The 17918-nt window shown below is 35.7% G+C and overlaps 2 protein-coding genes across 4 annotated transcripts in view; one reads left to right on the forward strand and one right to left on the reverse strand.

Annotated features, from left to right (window-relative positions):
- RALGPS2 (Ral GEF with PH domain and SH3 binding motif 2) overlaps nucleotides 1-17918 on the reverse strand; it is a 200701-nt gene that overhangs the window by 83109 nt on the left and 99674 nt on the right. The gene's annotated exons all lie outside the window — the stretch shown is intronic.
- Nucleotides 57-17079, forward strand: ANGPTL1 (angiopoietin like 1). Its single transcript, XM_047076949.1, has 4 exons — nucleotides 57-932; nucleotides 13150-13343; nucleotides 15231-15501; nucleotides 16892-17079. Exons 1-4 carry the CDS (start codon nucleotides 110-112, stop codon nucleotides 17077-17079), a joined length of 1476 nt encoding a protein of 491 aa, XP_046932905.1. The 5' UTR covers nucleotides 57-109.

Raw genomic sequence — 17918 nt, forward strand, 5'->3', positions numbered from 1 at the left:
TTTTTTTACGTTACTGACTTTAAAAGTAGGTTAATATTAATTCTTTTTACTTTTTTTTTCCTTCACTGGTTTGTTTTTTTACAAAGACTTTATACAACCTCATTTCAAAATGAAGGCTTTTATTTGGACCCTAAGTGTGTTATTCTTCCTACTAATGGGCATTGGACATTGCAGAGGAGGACAGTTCAAAATAAAAAAAATAACCCAGAGGAGATACCCTCGTGCCACAGATGGTAAAGAGGAAGCAAAGAAATGTTCATACACATTCCTGGTGCCTGAACAAAAAATCACAGGGCCAATTTGTGTCAATACCAAAGGGCAAGATGCAAGTACTATTAAAGATATGATCACCAGGATGGACCTTGAAAACCTGAAGGATGTGCTCTCCAGGCAGAAGCGGGAGATAGATGTCCTACAGCTGGTGGTGGATGTAGATGGAAACATTGTAAATGAGGTAAAGCTGCTGAGAAAAGAAAGCCGGAACATGAACTCCCGTGTTACTCAACTCTATATGCAGCTATTACACGAGATTATCCGTAAGAGGGATAATTCACTTGAACTTTCCCAGTTGGAAAATAAAATCCTCAATGTCACTACAGAAATGTTGAAGATGGCAACAAGGTACAGGGAACTAGAGGTGAAATATGCTTCCTTGACTGATCTCGTCAATAACCAGTCTGTGATGATCACTTTGCTGGAAGAACAGTGCTTGAAGATATTTTCCCGACAAGACCCCCATGTGTCTCCTCCTCTTGTCCAGGTGGTGCCACAACATATTCCTAACAGTCATCCGTATACTCCTGGACTGCTGGGGGGTAATGAGATACAGAGGGATCCAGGTTATCCCAGGGATTTAATGCCACCACCTGATCTGGGGACTTCTTCCACCAAAAGTCCTCTCAAGATACCACCAGTAACGTTCATCAATGAAGGTGAGTTACCTCTTACCGTTAAAAATGGAAGCATGAGGTTAATATGTTTTACGGTTTATGAAACAATGCACACAATAAATGGCTTACTCTTCATTTTGGTGACGTAATTATACACGAACATTTTTGTTTTCTATTAATCAAGAATTGAACTTAAATACATCTCTCAGGTCTGAGTCTAAGGGTTTCTAAAAACAGAGTATTCTGTGAGAAAAGTATTGTCTTCCATCCAAATTCTCACAATCTAAGTTACCAGCATTAAGACAGGAATGAGTCCATAATCCACTTCTAACCTCTACAACCCCCCAATCGGCCTCCAGCTAGATCATCTAGCTGCTCAGCAATCCTTCTGTTTACCTCTTGCTGCTCTCCCCATTTTCCTCCTCTCCAAAAGGAACATTTAAAAATTTGCTTTCACTCTCCTTAAGCCTCTAATTACACCTCCTCCTTACCTCTGCTCTCAGAAATGTGTCATCTACTCCTGCACTGAGATGAAGTCTACTCAGGCCCTAGGTTCCTTGTTTCTTCCCTATTTTGGAAACATCTACACAACACCCATGCCTTCTTGCCCTCAGTGTTAAGAGGAAAAGGTATCCCTTCTATTTTCCAGGGCTAAACAAACTACAATTTGTATCTTATACCCACATATGTATAATTACATTTTCACTATGGTTAAACAAAACAAAACAAAACCTAAAATTGATCCCACTATCCCTACCTCTATTTCTTAATTTTGTTCCTTCTTCCATTCCTCTTCCCTCCCTCCCTCCCTCCCTCCCTCTCTCTTTCCCTTCAGTATTGGTCACCGATCTAAGTGGCCAGAATACAAAGATAAATAATTCATCTTTATTTCAGTTTAGTAAGCTCACTGCTAATTTTCTGAATATTTTACATTTATTTTACCCCTGCAACCATTTTGCCATAAGGCATTCTCTTGAATTCTTTAGAAGTTGATTTGTTTCCTTAGAGTGGAAAGAAAAGTCCAAATGCCCCAAAGTAAAAAGATTAAATAAATAGTTCATTCACTTACTGAAAAGGCAGTACATAAAAATGTACGTAGACTATGGAGTGATTTTAAACAACAACACAGAGAACAAAGACTGGAACGCGTATGTCATAAAGTATGTCTCTGCAGCAGTGGACCCCACTGCTTTCTTGGGGCTCCACTTCAGAATATTCCGACTCTTCCTACTTCTCTAAATTCTTCATTTGCATGTCCTTCCTTCTCTATATTTAAAAAAGTTTTCCTCAAGATACTCTGTTTTGCAGGTTTCACACACCTTCAAGGACGCCAAGTATCACCACTGCTCAGACGACTCCTGCCTGGGGCTCTCCCTCCAAATTCTAACCAATGCTCAGTGTTTGCATCTGGATGTTCTACCATCACCTCACATGGTGCTGCTTCCTCTCCTGAAATGCCTTCTCCCAGTTTCTCTCTTGACCTGGCAGATTTTAAGGCTTAAGTAAAATAATACCTTAAATATTACACATTCCCAGATTCCAACAAACATCTAAATGGCTCTTTCCCCAAACTGCTGACTTTGCCTTGAACATGTTTTCTGTTATCACATTACACTAGAGTTGTTTGCATGTTGGTCTCCTGGTAGACTGATGCTTCTGGAAGAAAGTGAACTGTCTTTTCATTTTACTGTCTCAAACATCTAGCTGGGGGATGCCTGGCTGGCTCAGCTGGTTAAGCCACTGACTCTCGATCTCAGGGTGGTGAGTTAGAGCCCTGTGTTGGGCTCCATGCAGAGTATGAAGCCTACTTTAAAAAAAAAAAAAAAAGAGCGCCTGGGTGGCTCAGTGGGTTAAGCATCCGACTTTGGCTCAGGTCATGATCTCATGGTTCATGAGTTCGAGCCCCGTGTCTGGCTCTGTGCTGACAGCTCAGAGCCTGGAACCTGCTTCAGATTCTGTGTGTCTGTCTCTCTCTCTGCCCCTCCCCCACTCTCACTGACTCTCTAAAAAAATAAACAAACATTAAAAAAAAAAAGAGAACTCTCAGTATTCAACAGTAAGAAATCAAACATCTAGGTAGGATCAAGTCTTGGCACATTGTGCTCAGCATATTTTAAGCACTATGATAGATATTTGAGGAATAAATGAATGAGTGAATGAATGACTAAAGCTTAAAAAATCTTTTCCCCAAGCTAGCATTTTCCTTTTAAAATAAGTAACTTATTACAGAAGTAATACATATTTACCGAAGAAAATCTAGAAAAACTAACACGCTTTTAAGAAAGTTTCGCTAAATAGCCAATAGAAATAAACAGGGGAGCCTGGGTGGCTCAGTCAGTTATGCGTCCGACTTTGGCTCAGGTTTCAAGTCCCTCATCGGGCTCTCTGCTGACAGCACAGAATCTACTTTGGATCCTCTGTCCCCTGCTCTCTGCCCCTTCCCCGCTTGTGCTCTCTCCAAAAAATAAACATAACAGACAAAAAGCAAACAGAAATAAACAAAAGTTAACCAACACTTTGGTAATAGCCTTCAAGTCTTTCTTATTTGCCCTTCCTGTTAAACATGGTAATCAGTATTCTTGCAGCTTTAAAAAATAACTTTGTTCTTTTTCTTTCTCTATGATTATATCCTTAGGATAAATTCCCATTAGTAAGATTGGTGGGTCATTTGATTTTGATTTCTCTGTTTTGATTTCCATCACTCCCTATTTCTGAATTTGTTTGGCCCATCTCTGACACTTGCCTCCTGCCCCACATACCCAATCAGCTCAGTTCTACCCCTGCTGCTTTTCCATCGTTCGTGGACTTGTCCCTCATTTCTATTCAGAGCCAGAACTCTAACTTAGCTCCCAATTATCTATGGCAGCAGCTAGAGGATAGACTTCTGGGTTATCAGCCGTGTAACCTCAGGGTGTGGGGTGAAGGTGGGGCGAAACTGCTCTGTGCCTCGGTTTCCTCATCTGTAAAATGGGGGATAATAAATGTACTTACCTCATAGAATTTAACATTTGAGGAGTACTTAGAACAGTGCCTGGCAGTCAAAATGTTAACTCTTACTAGAAATGGTGTAATAGCTTGTCAATTAGCCTAACTCCATTTTCTCTCTCCATCAAAATATATTCTATATTGCCAACAGATCTTCTGAAACTACCACTTTGATCACATCACACTTCTGCTCAGCAGTTCCATATGACACACAGAAAATGTGCATTTTGCTTAGCCTGGGTAAGAACAATTTCCTCCTCAAAACAATCTTACTTCTTTAGCTTTCCTTCTATTAAGTTCCTTCATAAAAACCATCTGTTTCAATAAAATGAATCAACTCATTGTCTTTGAAATATTTTCCATGCTTTCTGCCTATCAAATTATAAGGCTCAGACCAAAATAAAATAAAATAAAATAAAATAAAATAAAATAAAATAAAATAAAATAAAATAGCAACTCCTCCTTAAAGTCCTTGCTGACTTCCTCAGGCTTAAAGTGATTGCTTCTTTCCACAAATGTTTCTTTTCTCTGTGACATAAAGTATATACAACATTCCTTATACTCCCTCTTGAATTATCAGTTATCTTTACAGGTACATATAGTACTTATATACACATCTAAATAAAATGCCTTCTAACTATAATATAAGCTCCTTCCTAGTAGACGGATATTGTCTCTCACTTGCAGATGCTAAATAAATGTTGGCTAACTTGTTACTACATTTTTACAGAGCTTCTTAAAGTTTTCATTCCAAAGACCTTCATGAAAGTACTTTTGATACATTGCACTAACAATGTATTAACTAACGCTGTATTTACTAACAGCCTGTTAAGAATATAGATATCAGGATTCATTCAGTTTATATTGTTTTAACACTCAGTAACAACAGGCTAGAACACCATTATGTTAGGTAAATGACGATCATTACTAATATCCCCACACCCTGTGATTTCCAAAGCAAAGATGTGTACAAAATGATCCACTGGGTATAGAAAGAAAAAAATACGTATTTATTTTTGATATTCTTTTAAAAAGTGTATGTTTTAGGTAAGCTTTTAATGTTCGCAATTTATCAGCATAATAGTTTATACATTATCACATATAAATAAATATAACTGAAGTGTGTAGAATTTTTTTTTAACTGATGGAAGGTATAGCCACGTAGGTACGGAGATGAACACCATGGAGTATTTTCTGTGAGTGCTGAATCTTAACTGGGTGGTATCAGTTCTAGAAGAAATTATTATTCATATATTCATACACTGATACATTAAAAAATGCTTACACAAAATGAGCTGTATCACTTCTAGATTTTATTATACACTGAGCTGTAGTGTAAGAAAAATCTTTTATTTCAGAATTAAATCCCATGTTAGGGATTTAGCATATCAAAAGTCCCATTTAAAAGACCTCTACTTTAATAAAACAATGGTGTTTATATCCTTAATAAACTAATCCCTAATGTAAAATTAAGGGCACACATCATTTTTTCTGCTATTCACTATTTGTTATTATAAGTAAACATTAACTTTTTACTTATTTCATTCTATAAATGTTGGTCTTTGATATCCAAGGAATAATTAGCTACACCGTAAGAATGTTCATTAGAACACTAATGAACATATAAGGGAAAGCGCACAGAGTTAAGAAAGCCTGTTATCTTTGTTATTGACCTTGGGTAAGTCACTTTGCCTGACTGTCCTGTTCTCTCACTTGTACAATGAGAGTGCTTGTTGGACCTGACAATTTTAACATCCCTTTCTAGTTCTAATATTCTATGATTCCTATAAAATATAAATTACTCTGAGCAACAATAAACATACTTGCTATTTTCTTTATATATAAGGTACTAAAATCTTTGTTCACAGTATTCTTATCAGACTGGAAAATATGTTTGAGCTTTTTCGGTACTTGGACAAAAAGGGCAAAGATGGATGGTTCTTCTGTACTTACATATACTTCTGGCAACAAGATGTTCTTAATAACCGTACACTACATGTAGGTACATAGTCTAGAATTCTAAAGTCTCTAAATGTATAATGCATATGCATTAAACTTGTTTCAGCCAGTCACAAAAAGTCAAATACTGTATGACTGCACTAATATGAGGTGCCTACAGTAGTCAAATGTGCAGAGACAGAAGGCAGAATGGTGGCTGGAAGAATAGGAAAGTCTGTTTGATGGATAAAGGGTTTCAGTTCTGCCAGATGAAAAGAGTTCTGGAGACTGGCTGCACAATAAAGAGAAGGTATGAACCGTACATTTAAAATGATGAGTTGGTAAACTTCGTTGTGTGTATCTTACCACCATTCTTCTAAAAAGGTGTTTTAATGACAATTTTATATTTTAGGTTATAAGAAAAATGTACCTCCAAAGAACAAACTTACTATGAAATCAACGCAAATAATGCAATAACTCTGTTAGATTAAAATTAATTATCTCCAGAAACATTACCTTCCCTCTACTGTTAAAACAAAATGTTTGGGAATATAACTGCACACCTGGCAAACTGCTATCACTAAAATTCTTAACCGTTAATGTTATTCACTGACGGCATTTTGGGTTAGTCTTTTATAAAAGAAAACATTGCTCTTTTACAAATGGTGTATTTATAAAAATAGGTTTATTCCTTGTAAGCAAATGGATTTGAGAAAGTTCCTTCACAGCGTATTAGAGCATAGCTATCAGGAAACTTGGGATTCTGGCAAGGCTTTTTTGTTGCCTCTTTTGTAAGAGATTGTTATGGTAATTCGTGAGGTGATGCATATGAAAACACTTGGTGTATGTATGGTCTGACCATCATTAATTACTCCATTTATCTGTGCCCTCCCCTACATGTGCCTTGCTTTGCCATGTATGGGAACATAAAAGGTAAGCTTAAAAAGTTAAACATAAAAAGCAGGCATTAGAAACTAACAATACGCTTTTTAGTGGATAAAACTTTTAATTACTTATAATGCTTCTTATTGGTGTATTTTAAAGATGCAATTGCTTTCAGTGGAATACTTAGATTAACACTTAAAAAAAAAAAAAACTAAAGAAACCTGTTTAGACAAAGGGGCTATTGGAATAGGATTCTTTTTTACCAGTTATGAGAAACAACTTATAATTCTTTAGTAATTTCAAAAATAAAAGCTCAGATTGCTAAATGCATTTTATTTTTTAATTCCATTTTATTTTTTAAGATTCAAAAAAAATTTTTTTTCTTTTTACATTTGTTTATGTTTGATAGAGAGAGACCGAGCACAAGCGGGGGAGGGGCAGAGGGGAGGAGAGACAGAATCCGAAGCAGGCTCCAGGCTCTAAGCTGTCAGCACAGAGCCCGACATGGGGCTCGAACTCACAAAGTGCGAGATCATGACCTGAGCTGAAGTTGGACGCTCAACCGACTGAGCCACCCAGGAGCCCCTATTTTTTTTTTAAGATTTAAAAAAAATGCTTTTTATTTATTTTGAGGGAGGAGAGAGAAAAAGAAAGGGAGAGAGAAAGCACACATGTGAGCAGGGGAGGGGCAGAGAGAGAGAGGGAGAGGGAATTCCAAGCAGGCTTCGCACTATTAATTAGTGCAGAGCCTGACATGGGGCTTGATCTCAGGAACTGTGAGATCATGACCTGAGCCGAAATCAAGAGTCAGATGCTTAATCAACTGAGCCACCCGGTGCCCCACTAACTTTTATTTTAAACTTACAGGTTAATAAACATAGTAATTAATATTTTTAGAAGACAGAATCTATTATTGCTTTAGAAAGTATTTGCCCCAAACTTCCCATTCGGAAATGCTATAGAATGTATTTGTCTTATACTTAGCTCACAACCCAATTAAAAAGTTTACCTCTCAAAAGATTTTACTTGATGACCAATTATTTGAAGCTCTAAAGTGATTACCTTTTTGTCCTGTTTCTTTTGTCACAAAGAGCAGGATTAGGACAATGAAAATAAATGAGAAATTCAACAACTTCAAAAAGGGAAGAAAGGTTTTCCTTTTAAGCAATTAAATAGTTTCTTTACAGAAAAAAAAATGGGTATATTAAAGATGGTTCCCAATAAAGGTATATTTAAAGTATGAAAAAAAAATTAACCCACTGTTCTGTTCAAAATATGGGTTCTTAATGAAAAATACGTGTTGGGAAATAATGTGGCATGACTGGTCAATATTTTTCTTTCTATGAATCAGATCTATTAACTGGAGTTTGTTAGCCCTATACAAACTTTAATCATCAAATAAACTGAGGAAGAGAGAGACTGGTCCTTCAAATTCAATGTACAGAACTCCAGTTTCCTGCCTTGAGAAGAATCCAATTGTGTCGAGAAAGATGAAGACTCTTTCAAGATTACTCAATGCAAGAAAAAGGTTAATAAAATTCCTATTTTAAAAGAAAGGTACTTCCAAGTCTATACCCTTTGTGAACCATTCTGAACAAATTCCTGAAACATATGTTAGTAAACTTACTTCTGATCATATGCAAACCTTCAAGTTAAATTTGACCTCTCAAAAATAAAGCTATTACTTTTCTTCTAGTCATTTAAGAATTCCTATTAGGCAATGACTTTTGTGGAAGAGAAAGCAGTAAAACACCTAATAGAAGAATGTCTTATAATCAAACTCTAGAGCAGAAAGTAAATAACATATACAAGTAATAATGAAAAAATATTTCTGCCAAGACCAACAATATATACTGGGCTAAGACAGGTTAATGGTTTATTTATAAAAAATAAACACAAACAAATACTAAATTCTAATATTAACTATCTTTACCAAGGAGAAAAAAGTAGCTAGAACACTACTAATTTTAGACACATGTTCTAGAAAAGGATTTCAACTAAATTTTCCTAAGCTTTTTGATCAACTAAATCTAACAGGCATCTGAACTGTAAATATGAAGGCCATCACCAAAAAAGTGGGTTGAAAATTAAAGTTAAAGGTAATTTTAATATTGAATAAAATGAAGTCTTATCAAATCAAAGCTGGATTTAGAAAACCCACAACTCTCCAATTTGTTTAAATATCCAAGGGCCTTTTAAGTCGCAGAAAAGAAACAAATGGTATTTTACAAATATTCAGTCAACATTCAAAACCTTGATGTTTCTAAATATTTTACAGCAATTCAAGTAACCTAGTGAAAGTCAAACTTCTGAATATATACTTAAATATAAAATGTAATTGCCAAAACTATAGTCAAATGAGTGCAGAGCAAACATTTACAAGGATGACATTCATAAAATAAACAATACAAAGGTGACATTTACAGAATAGACAAATTTCTGAAATGAGGGAATATTTATGTGGACTGGAACAAGACCATTTTATGTGTGCATTAACTATAATAGAGTTTAAGATAAGAGCAATGTTCCTCAGATATCCTTGACTATTGTGGAAGTGACAACTTCAACTCGACAGTCTACCTCAAGGGCTCTAAGTATCACCCTTGGCCATTTACATTTCAGGCATACAAAACTTGTAAGTCCTCTGTAACCTCAAGCTCTCTTCTGTTTTCAGTTCTCAGCTCAGGTTACTCATGGGTAGCCTTGATCAGACTCCTAACCCCCACACTCCGAGCCCAAGCTCTTACTCAATTTTCAAAACTCAGCTTAGATACAGGTAGACTTTGATCTCTTTTCTGCAAATCTGGGTTAGTTATTTGTTGGCCAGTATTCCCAACTGTCCTGCATAACTCCGTCAAAGTATTTGTCATGTTGCAGTGGAATTCCCTTTTTGCTTGCCACTTCCCCCACTTCCCACTTAACTCTATGGTTGCTTCTTTACCTCTTGAGCCTAAACTTTCTAGCCTATCAGAGATGCAGAAAAGAAACATATGGAAAAAATGCAGAACTGAGGAAATTCTGGAAACCACTGTGGCTACTAGCGATCATGTAGCTCAACAAATATTTGAGTGCCTATGTGGGCTTGAACTATGGATGCACAACTAAAAGATACAGTCTTGGCCCATGGGGAGTTGTAGGAGTAAACAAATGAATATAATATCATCCATTACACAAAATAATCTAAGAATGGACCTGGAAATTAGACTTCACTTTTCCTTCAATTTTGCTCCTGCATATAAAATTCCATAGATTTCATCCTATCTGAATTACAACCTCTCTATCCTTCTCTGACTTGACTACAATGCATGCTTCTGAAATGTTTAGTAGCTCATATGTGACGGATAAAAAAGGAGAATAATATCAGTAAAACAAAGAGGTCATATTGGTTCACTGGGATTTTTTCCAAGCTATTTTAATGTTTTGTGTTACAAGCATCAACAGCTGAATACAAAGTATGTTAGCAGCTAATATTTGCTGTTATTTTTAGTGTAAGATTTTACAAAACATGAAGTTTTTCAGGAATACATTATTTTCTACAATAGAAATGACTGTACATTCACCTTTAATTAGCCATATTAAATTTATTAATTAAATAAGATACATATTTATTACATGAGCAACTGCTTTTTTTTCAAGGTCTGCAATGAAGGAGAAAAGAAGGCAATTAACAAGTTACTCATGATGACTACTCTCTAAAGCACTGTGTTAAAAGTTCTGAATACTTTGTAACTTAAATTCAGTAAATGATAAGGTAGATAATATAAAAACAATTCACACTGAATTTTAATGGAATGTGATCAAATTTATGGCCAGTCTAATAAGCTCAAAACATTATTTTTTCACAGTCCTCCCTACCTTAAGAACCTATTTATGAGCTTTCACAGACTAATCAATATCCTCATGAATATAAAAGCAGAAATTCCTTTTTATTTTTTTTTAATTTATTTATTTTGAGAGAAAGAGAGAGGCAGAGAGAGAGGGAGAGTCCCAAGCAGGCTCCACGCTGTCAACACGGAGCCCAACACAGGGCTTAATCTCAAACCATGAGATCATGACCTGAGCCTAAATCATGAGTTGGACATTCAACTGACTGAGCCACCCAGGTGCCCCCGAAAGCAGAAATTCTTAGCACAATTTTAGCAAATGAAATCTAGCAATACATAAAACTAGTAATACATATGACCAAGTCAAGACTATCCCAGCAATAAGGTGGTTGGTTTAATATTAAAAAATAATCACAGAATTCACCTACTAACAAACAAAAGAAAAACCCTATTATCTCAGTAGATAAATAAAAGCTCCTGACAAAACCCAAAATCCATTATGATAAAAACTCTCAGCAAACTAGGAACAGAAGGGACAAGAATTTTTAAAGTAGATATTACAGCTTAAAGGATATGTTCATAATGAATGCAAGATTAGAAACTGCAGGAGAGAAATAAAAACTACAAAAAAAAGCATCAAATTTTTTAAAAGAATTAAAGAATCCAATACCTAAAATAAATGTAACCCAAGAAAGGGAGCATTAAGTCTTTCCAGGTTCTCAAATTTTTTTTACTAGTAATGTATAGTGTTTATAGTTATTGTATCATAATTTCAAAAAGTCTGAAACAGAAATATCAACAGAACATAAAAATGTGGGATAGAGAAATATATCATCTATTGATTTTGTGTGTGGTTTTCAATTTCCTTGTATTTAAAGTGTGAAGGCAAGTTAATTTATTTACTTAAAAAAATGACCGATAGCCTACTAATAGTTAAAACACTGATAATGTAAAGTCAGAAGAAAAACAAAAATAGTCTCCATCCTCAAGGAGCAATCTAGAGGAAAGAGTTCAGTCTCTAAGAACCTCTTCTAATGATGCCATCGTATAACTATTTATTTAATGAGATGACTCCTTCCCCAGTTAGCCCAAAAGGGTCCCTTTATACACCAGTACAGTATAGATAACACATTTCTTAAAATTTCAACAACCCTACTTTCATTATAGTGTATGAGCTTTACTCGACTAAACTCTATTTTCACCTAATTTCTAAAAATTGCACATGTCAAAATGTAAATATTTCTAGTAAAATATAAAATGTGATGACTGGAATTTCTATACTTTTTTATTGTTGTTCTAAAAGATCTGTGGGGTAATTCTTATTTCTGAATCACTTAATATTTTTACATCCTTATAAAAAAAACAACAAAGGATCAAAACACTGGAGAATGGTTCAACTAAAGAAATTTTCAGTAAAACTTAGAAGCAATCTTTCTTTAGATCCAAAAAAATGTGGAAATCACAAGTTCAAGAGTCAGACGCTACAAAGTATTTCACAAAAATGTTCTGTCATTTTAAAAGATACGAAGAACTTACTAGTGGATTAAAAAACAGGGAAAGAATCCGTTTCTCTCCCTATGAAATAACACGAAAGCAAATGTAGCCAGTAGTTCAGAACATGGGCCCTGGGGTTAGAAAGAAACGGGTTTAAGTCCAAGGTTTATTACCTTCTAAGATACAGGACTTTAGTTTCATCTATAGTTAACTGTTAACTGTTTCATCTATAGGACATCTGTAAACGATCACAGGGTCACTGTGTAGACTAAGAAAATTACTGTTAGTCATATAAATTGAAACAATTCTTTAGAAAGGCATTTTGCCAACATTCCTGAAATGCATTCATATGGACTACTGAATGAGGGAAAAAGTTAACAGATTCTGTAAGTTTGGGAAATTCTGATTTATTTCAGGGCCTCTTAGTCTTTAATATGTACATGTACACTGTGAGTTTCCAAAAGGGTAATATAATACTTAGCAATAATAAAACTTATTTGACCATGGTAGGTGGTTTTCACGAAGTACCTTAAGGGACTAGTGTGTTCAAGTGAAATCAAATTTTGGAAAATGTAAACTGGGTACAATGAAGAGCCATAAAAGTGTTCACACCCTCTTGATCTAGCAGCTCAATCCCACAGCATTTTTAAAGTAAATATTTGAAAAAAATGAAGCCAATAAGAAGACACTTTGTGCACCTTACAATAGCAAAAATCAGATGGAACTTCAGTATCCAATGACAGAGTAATAAACAATGATATACTAATGTTAAAAATTGTATATTACAGCTACTATAAGTGCTAGAATGAAGACTGTGGTCCCAAGGAAACGGTCTTTTTGTTAAAAGACAGAATTCAATTTTCTATGTGTGTCAGAATTACAACAATATAAAAATGTATGCATATGGACAAAGACTCCTAAGAACAGTGGAAAATGGAACAAGTTAATGTTCCAGATAGTGGGACTGGGGTAATCCTTTATTTAGTTTCTTTAACTTCTATGGTATTGTGTATACAATAGATAAAAAGTTGTATTGTAAAGAAAGAATAAAGGTAAGACCCTAGACTAAAACTATTTTCATAAGGCTCTATTCCTAGTAAGTTTCCTGGTAATCAATGGTATTTTAATTATAGGACCATTCAAAGACTGTCAGCATGCAAAAGAAGCTGGACATTCAGTCAGTGGGATTTATATGATTAAACCTGAAAACAGCAATGGACCAATACAGTTATGGTGTGAGAACAGTTTGGATCCAGGGGGTTGGACTGTTATTCAGAAAAGAACAGATGGCTCTGTCAACTTCTTCAGAAACTGGGAAAATTATAAGGTAAATCAGTGATTCGGACCTGGGAGAGAGGTGGAGCAAAGCAACTTTTACAATGTAGTCATTCTAGGAAATAAATAAGATACACAGCTGAGAAACAACTATCCATATGTTTTTTACTATCTACCTTTGTGGAAAAAAAAGAGAATTCTCATCTCTAGTTTTAAAGTCAAAATTAAAAGGTAAAAAGGAAACTAGAGATATACTTTAAAATGTCTCCCGGGGCGCCTGGGTGGCGCAGTCGGTTAAGTGTCCGACTTCAGCCAGGTCACGATCTCGCGGTCCGTGAGTTCGAGCCCCGCGTCGGGCTCTGGGCTGATGGCTCGGAGCGGGCAGCCTGTTTCGGATTCTGTGTTTCCCTCTCTCTCTGCCCCTCCCCCGTTCATGCTCTGTCTCTCTCTGTCCCAAAAATAATAAAATAAACGTTGAAAAAAAAAATTAAAAAAAAATGTCTCCTTTCAGTCTGGATCATTTATACATGTATTTAATTCTTAGCAAAGACTACTGCTAATTCCATTTTCTTTTTTCTTTTTTTAAAAAATGTTTATTTATTTATTTTGAGAGAGGGAGAGAGAGAGAGAGAGAGAGAGAGAGAGAGAGAGGGAGAGAATGCAAACAGTGGAGGCACAGAGGGAGGCTCCACACTCAGAGCAGAGCGTAGTCCACTGTGGGGCTTGCTTGATCCCATGACGGTGAGATCATGACCTGAGCTGAAATCAAGAGTCGGATGCTTAACCGACTGAGACACCCAGGCACCACCACTAATTCCATTTCCTAAGAAGACAACTGCTTTTTTGTTTACGATCACATTTGTACCCATCAGCAGTTGTATGTAAGCACTAATATAAACTATAGAACTCAAAAAAATGACTCTTTCTCTAGGTTAAATTATCTCAGATAATCATCCCCCCATGTTTTAAATTGTTTTAAATTGGTTAACACCAGACAACGGCGCTGTTGGGAAGTAATGTACACCCAGACATACGGGACCAAAATTATTTCTCAGTAATTTCGATGTTTATCATGCTAGGAGTGTATAGTATACACCCTTCAGTCGAAGGATGGCAGATGAGTGCGATTATATTTTCTAGATGGTTAATACTTCATTCAAAACTGTGAAGTAACATGTGATTACTCACTTTTAGGTGGCATTTTACTGGCAGCTAAAAATGAGACATTAATATATCCATGTCAAAAGCTGTGTAAATTTCCAAACAAGTAACCAGGGAGAAAATCCCCAACACAACCTCCTTGAAAATACACTTAGCGTTAAGATCAGGTTTGCCGAAACTTACGCCGTGCTGCACACCTGCAATGGTGAATGCTTACTGAAATAGGACAGTTCACGGATTTTTTAAAAATAATCTACAATTTTTCCAAGGTGGAACTTTGAAGATGACTGTTTTATCCTGATATTTAATTATAATAGAGCTAAAGAAGACAATTTGCTCTACTATCATTTTTATTGAGTGATCATAAAAATGTCAGCTATCCTTTTTGTCTGACTATGGCAGGGGACAGTTACATATATACCTTTAGAAAAAAATCTGGCTCTTTGTACGAGAGAGATTAGGAATCCTTTTCAAGAATCTGGCTAGTTCACTAGTTAATGTTTTTAGTAGCTAGGAATAATGTTTATTCTGTTTTGCCCTTATACCTAAGGTTTGAAGCTAGATGTATAAATAAATATGGACAAACTAAGAGAAAGAAAAACAAAAAAAAAATGACTATGTGGGGTTTATAAAGGTCAGGTGAGCTATTAAAATGGAAATTCACATTACCGCTTAAATGGCAAATATTTTTATGTTATCAAATGTTTGAAACTTATCTATAAAAAAGTTTACTATCCCTGCACTTATGTTTGTACTCATGCTGTTTGTTTATTAACAGAAAGGGTTTGGAAACATTGATGGAGAATATTGGCTTGGACTGGAAAATATCTATATGCTTAGCAATCAAGATAATTATAAGTTGTTGATTGAATTAGAAGACTGGAGTGATAAAAAAGTCTATGCAGAATATAGCAGCTTTCGCCTGGAACCTGAAAGTGAATTCTTTAGACTACGTCTGGGAACTTACCAGGGAAATGCAGGGGACTCTATGATGTGGCATAATGGTAAACAGTTCACCACACTGGACAGAGATAAAGATATGTATGCAGGTAAGAAAAAACTGAAGTGTATTCTTTGTAGAATCACTACCTTCTATGTATTACACAGAACCTTGCTATTACAGTAGACACTACTAAAAATCTTTCCAGAAAAGTAATTTTGGAGTCAGTCACAGGGAATATAAGCTGCTGAAAGGTTGGTTATCTCTTCTATAAGGCAATCCCAAAGTGTGAATGAACTCTGTGAAAAATAAGGTTCTGTCATTCTAACTTGGGGGTGGGAGGGTGGTGAGGAAAAAAACACTCATTCCTTTGGAAATAAAATTCTCTAATGCCTAAAATACATAACTACTACTAACTAATCACCTACCACATGCCAGGCACTGTTAACAGATGCTAAGGATACAGCAGTGAACAAAGTTCCTGCCCTTCTAGAGCTTATTCTCTAGGAGACAAAATTATTTGTCAGGTGGTGACAAATACTCTAAGAAAAATAAAATGGAGTGAGAGAACAGTGAGTGATAAGCAGCAGGAGGTGGGGTGGGTGCTATTTTATACAGAGTGGTCAAGTAAGGTTACTTTGAGAAGGTAACATCTGAATAAAGACCTGAAGGGAGCAAAGGAAGCAAGCCATTTGGGTACATGGCCTTGGTAAAGGCATTTCTTAGCACTCACATGAAGGGGAACAGTAGGACTGCAACAGCAAAAAAAGCTTTACTCAGAGAAGTTAATATTTGGTTTAGGAAGAATCATTTAGGCCATCCAGAAAACAGAACTCTTCACATTAGTTTTCATATACTTCTGCCTTTTTAACCCAGTTTTGTGGCCCTGATAAAGAGACATCACCCTGCAAAATCTGTTTTTCTGTTCAGCTGTATCTTGGCAAGCAGTATATAGGTCTCTAAGTTTACAATGGCAGAAGAGGGAAAAAGGAAGATATAACCAAAGTATATCCCATATTTACAGAAACACATTTGGCCACTGGTAGTGCTATTCTAATTTACATTATTTTGTGTTTTGAGAATTCAATTTTCCCCAACTTACTACTTTAGCAACTCCATACCTTTCCTTCCCAATTCTCCATTTTATTCCTCTTTCTCTCACACAAACGCTGTTTGTGTTTTATTTACCCTGCTACACAGAAATTACAATTAATTACAATTAAGGTTAATTAATTGTTAAATTAAAATTTAATTTAATTTAAAAAAGCAATGGTAAGCAAGCAAAGGGCAAGGTCAAAAAGGCAATTCAAGTGATCTTCCAAGTAGCTGATGCTTCAGCAACAGTAAAAGAATGAAGAAACAAAACTCTAAAGACAAAGGTAACTGAAATCAGTAACAAAAACTCAAATTATTCCGCAGGTAGAGTAAGTTTTTCATGGTTTATGGAGTACCACGCTTGGAGAAACTTTTACTTTGATACTGTATTTTCTTCCTCAAAGGAAACTGCGCCCACTTTCACAAAGGAGGATGGTGGTACAACGCCTGTGCGCATTCTAACCTAAACGGAGTGTGGTACAGAGGTGGCCATTACAGAAGCAAATACCAAGATGGCATATTTTGGGCTGAATACCGAGGCGGGTCGTACTCTTTGAGAGCAGTTCAGATGATGATCAAGCCTATTGACTGAAGAGAGATCGCCTCCAACTTAAATGACAGAGAGCTCTGCCCTTTTCAGTTCCTAAAAATGTAAATGTTACATGTATATTGTTTTGCACAATTCATTGCTACAGACACAGTTTTAAATGAACTTACCATAACTGTAAAAGGGGATTTATGACTATAGTTTCATCTTTCCTCAATATACTGCAGAAGATTATTTGTACCCATAATCCTATTTTTAAAGTTATATTGACTAAACATAGGCAAAGTTTGTTTTATAAACTGTAAATATTTGCCACAGTATATAACAAATCTTAGCTTTATTTTAAATCAAAATTGAATACATGTTCAAGACAATTATTTAAAAATTTTATGAGATTGCTCTAACTTCCAATAGAAAAAATAATTTTAAAATTTCAGCCAAGTAATACGTTTTATTTATAAAAATATAGACAGGAAATTAGAGAAAACTCTAGTTTTGCCAATAGAAAATACATTTTGCATTGAATAAAAGTTATTTCAAATTCAATTTGTGCCTCTGACATGAAATGGTTAGACCGAAATCCTTTTCCTTTTATTTTGAGAGAGAGAAAAAGCATGCACAAATGGGGGAGGGCCGAGAGACAGAATCCCAAGCAGGCTCAGCACTGAGCGTGGAGCCCGATATGGGGCTCCATCACATGATGGAGATCACGACCTGAGCTGACATCAAGGGCCAGATGCTCAACCAACTCAGCCAACCAGGCATGCCCCTTGAACTCCTGCCAATATATTTTGTGCCAATTCCCCCCCCCCCAAATTAAGTGATCCATAGTATTTACGTATTTTAAAAAATAACGTATGTAATGTTTAAACAGTCAAATTTAC

This window comes from Lynx rufus, unplaced genomic scaffold (assembly GCF_022079265.1).
Source record: "Lynx rufus isolate CCGP_SWC_20201006 ecotype Redwood Valley unplaced genomic scaffold, mLynRuf1.p SCAF_15, whole genome shotgun sequence".
NCBI classification, from domain to species: domain Eukaryota; kingdom Metazoa; phylum Chordata; class Mammalia; order Carnivora; family Felidae; genus Lynx; species Lynx rufus.

Bases quoted from the DNA above. Each gene is read 5' to 3' on its own strand.
- ANGPTL1 (XM_047076949.1), top strand. From the start codon at position 110: ATGAAGGCTTTTATTTGGACCCTAAGTGTGTTATTCTTCCTACTAATG. The intron at 933-13,149 runs GTGAGTTACCTC...TTTTAATTATAG, and splicing joins AGTAACGTTCATCAATGAAG to GACCATTCAAAGACTGTCAG. The intron at 15,502-16,891 runs GTAAGAAAAAAC...TCTTCCTCAAAG, and splicing joins AGATAAAGATATGTATGCAG to GAAACTGCGCCCACTTTCAC.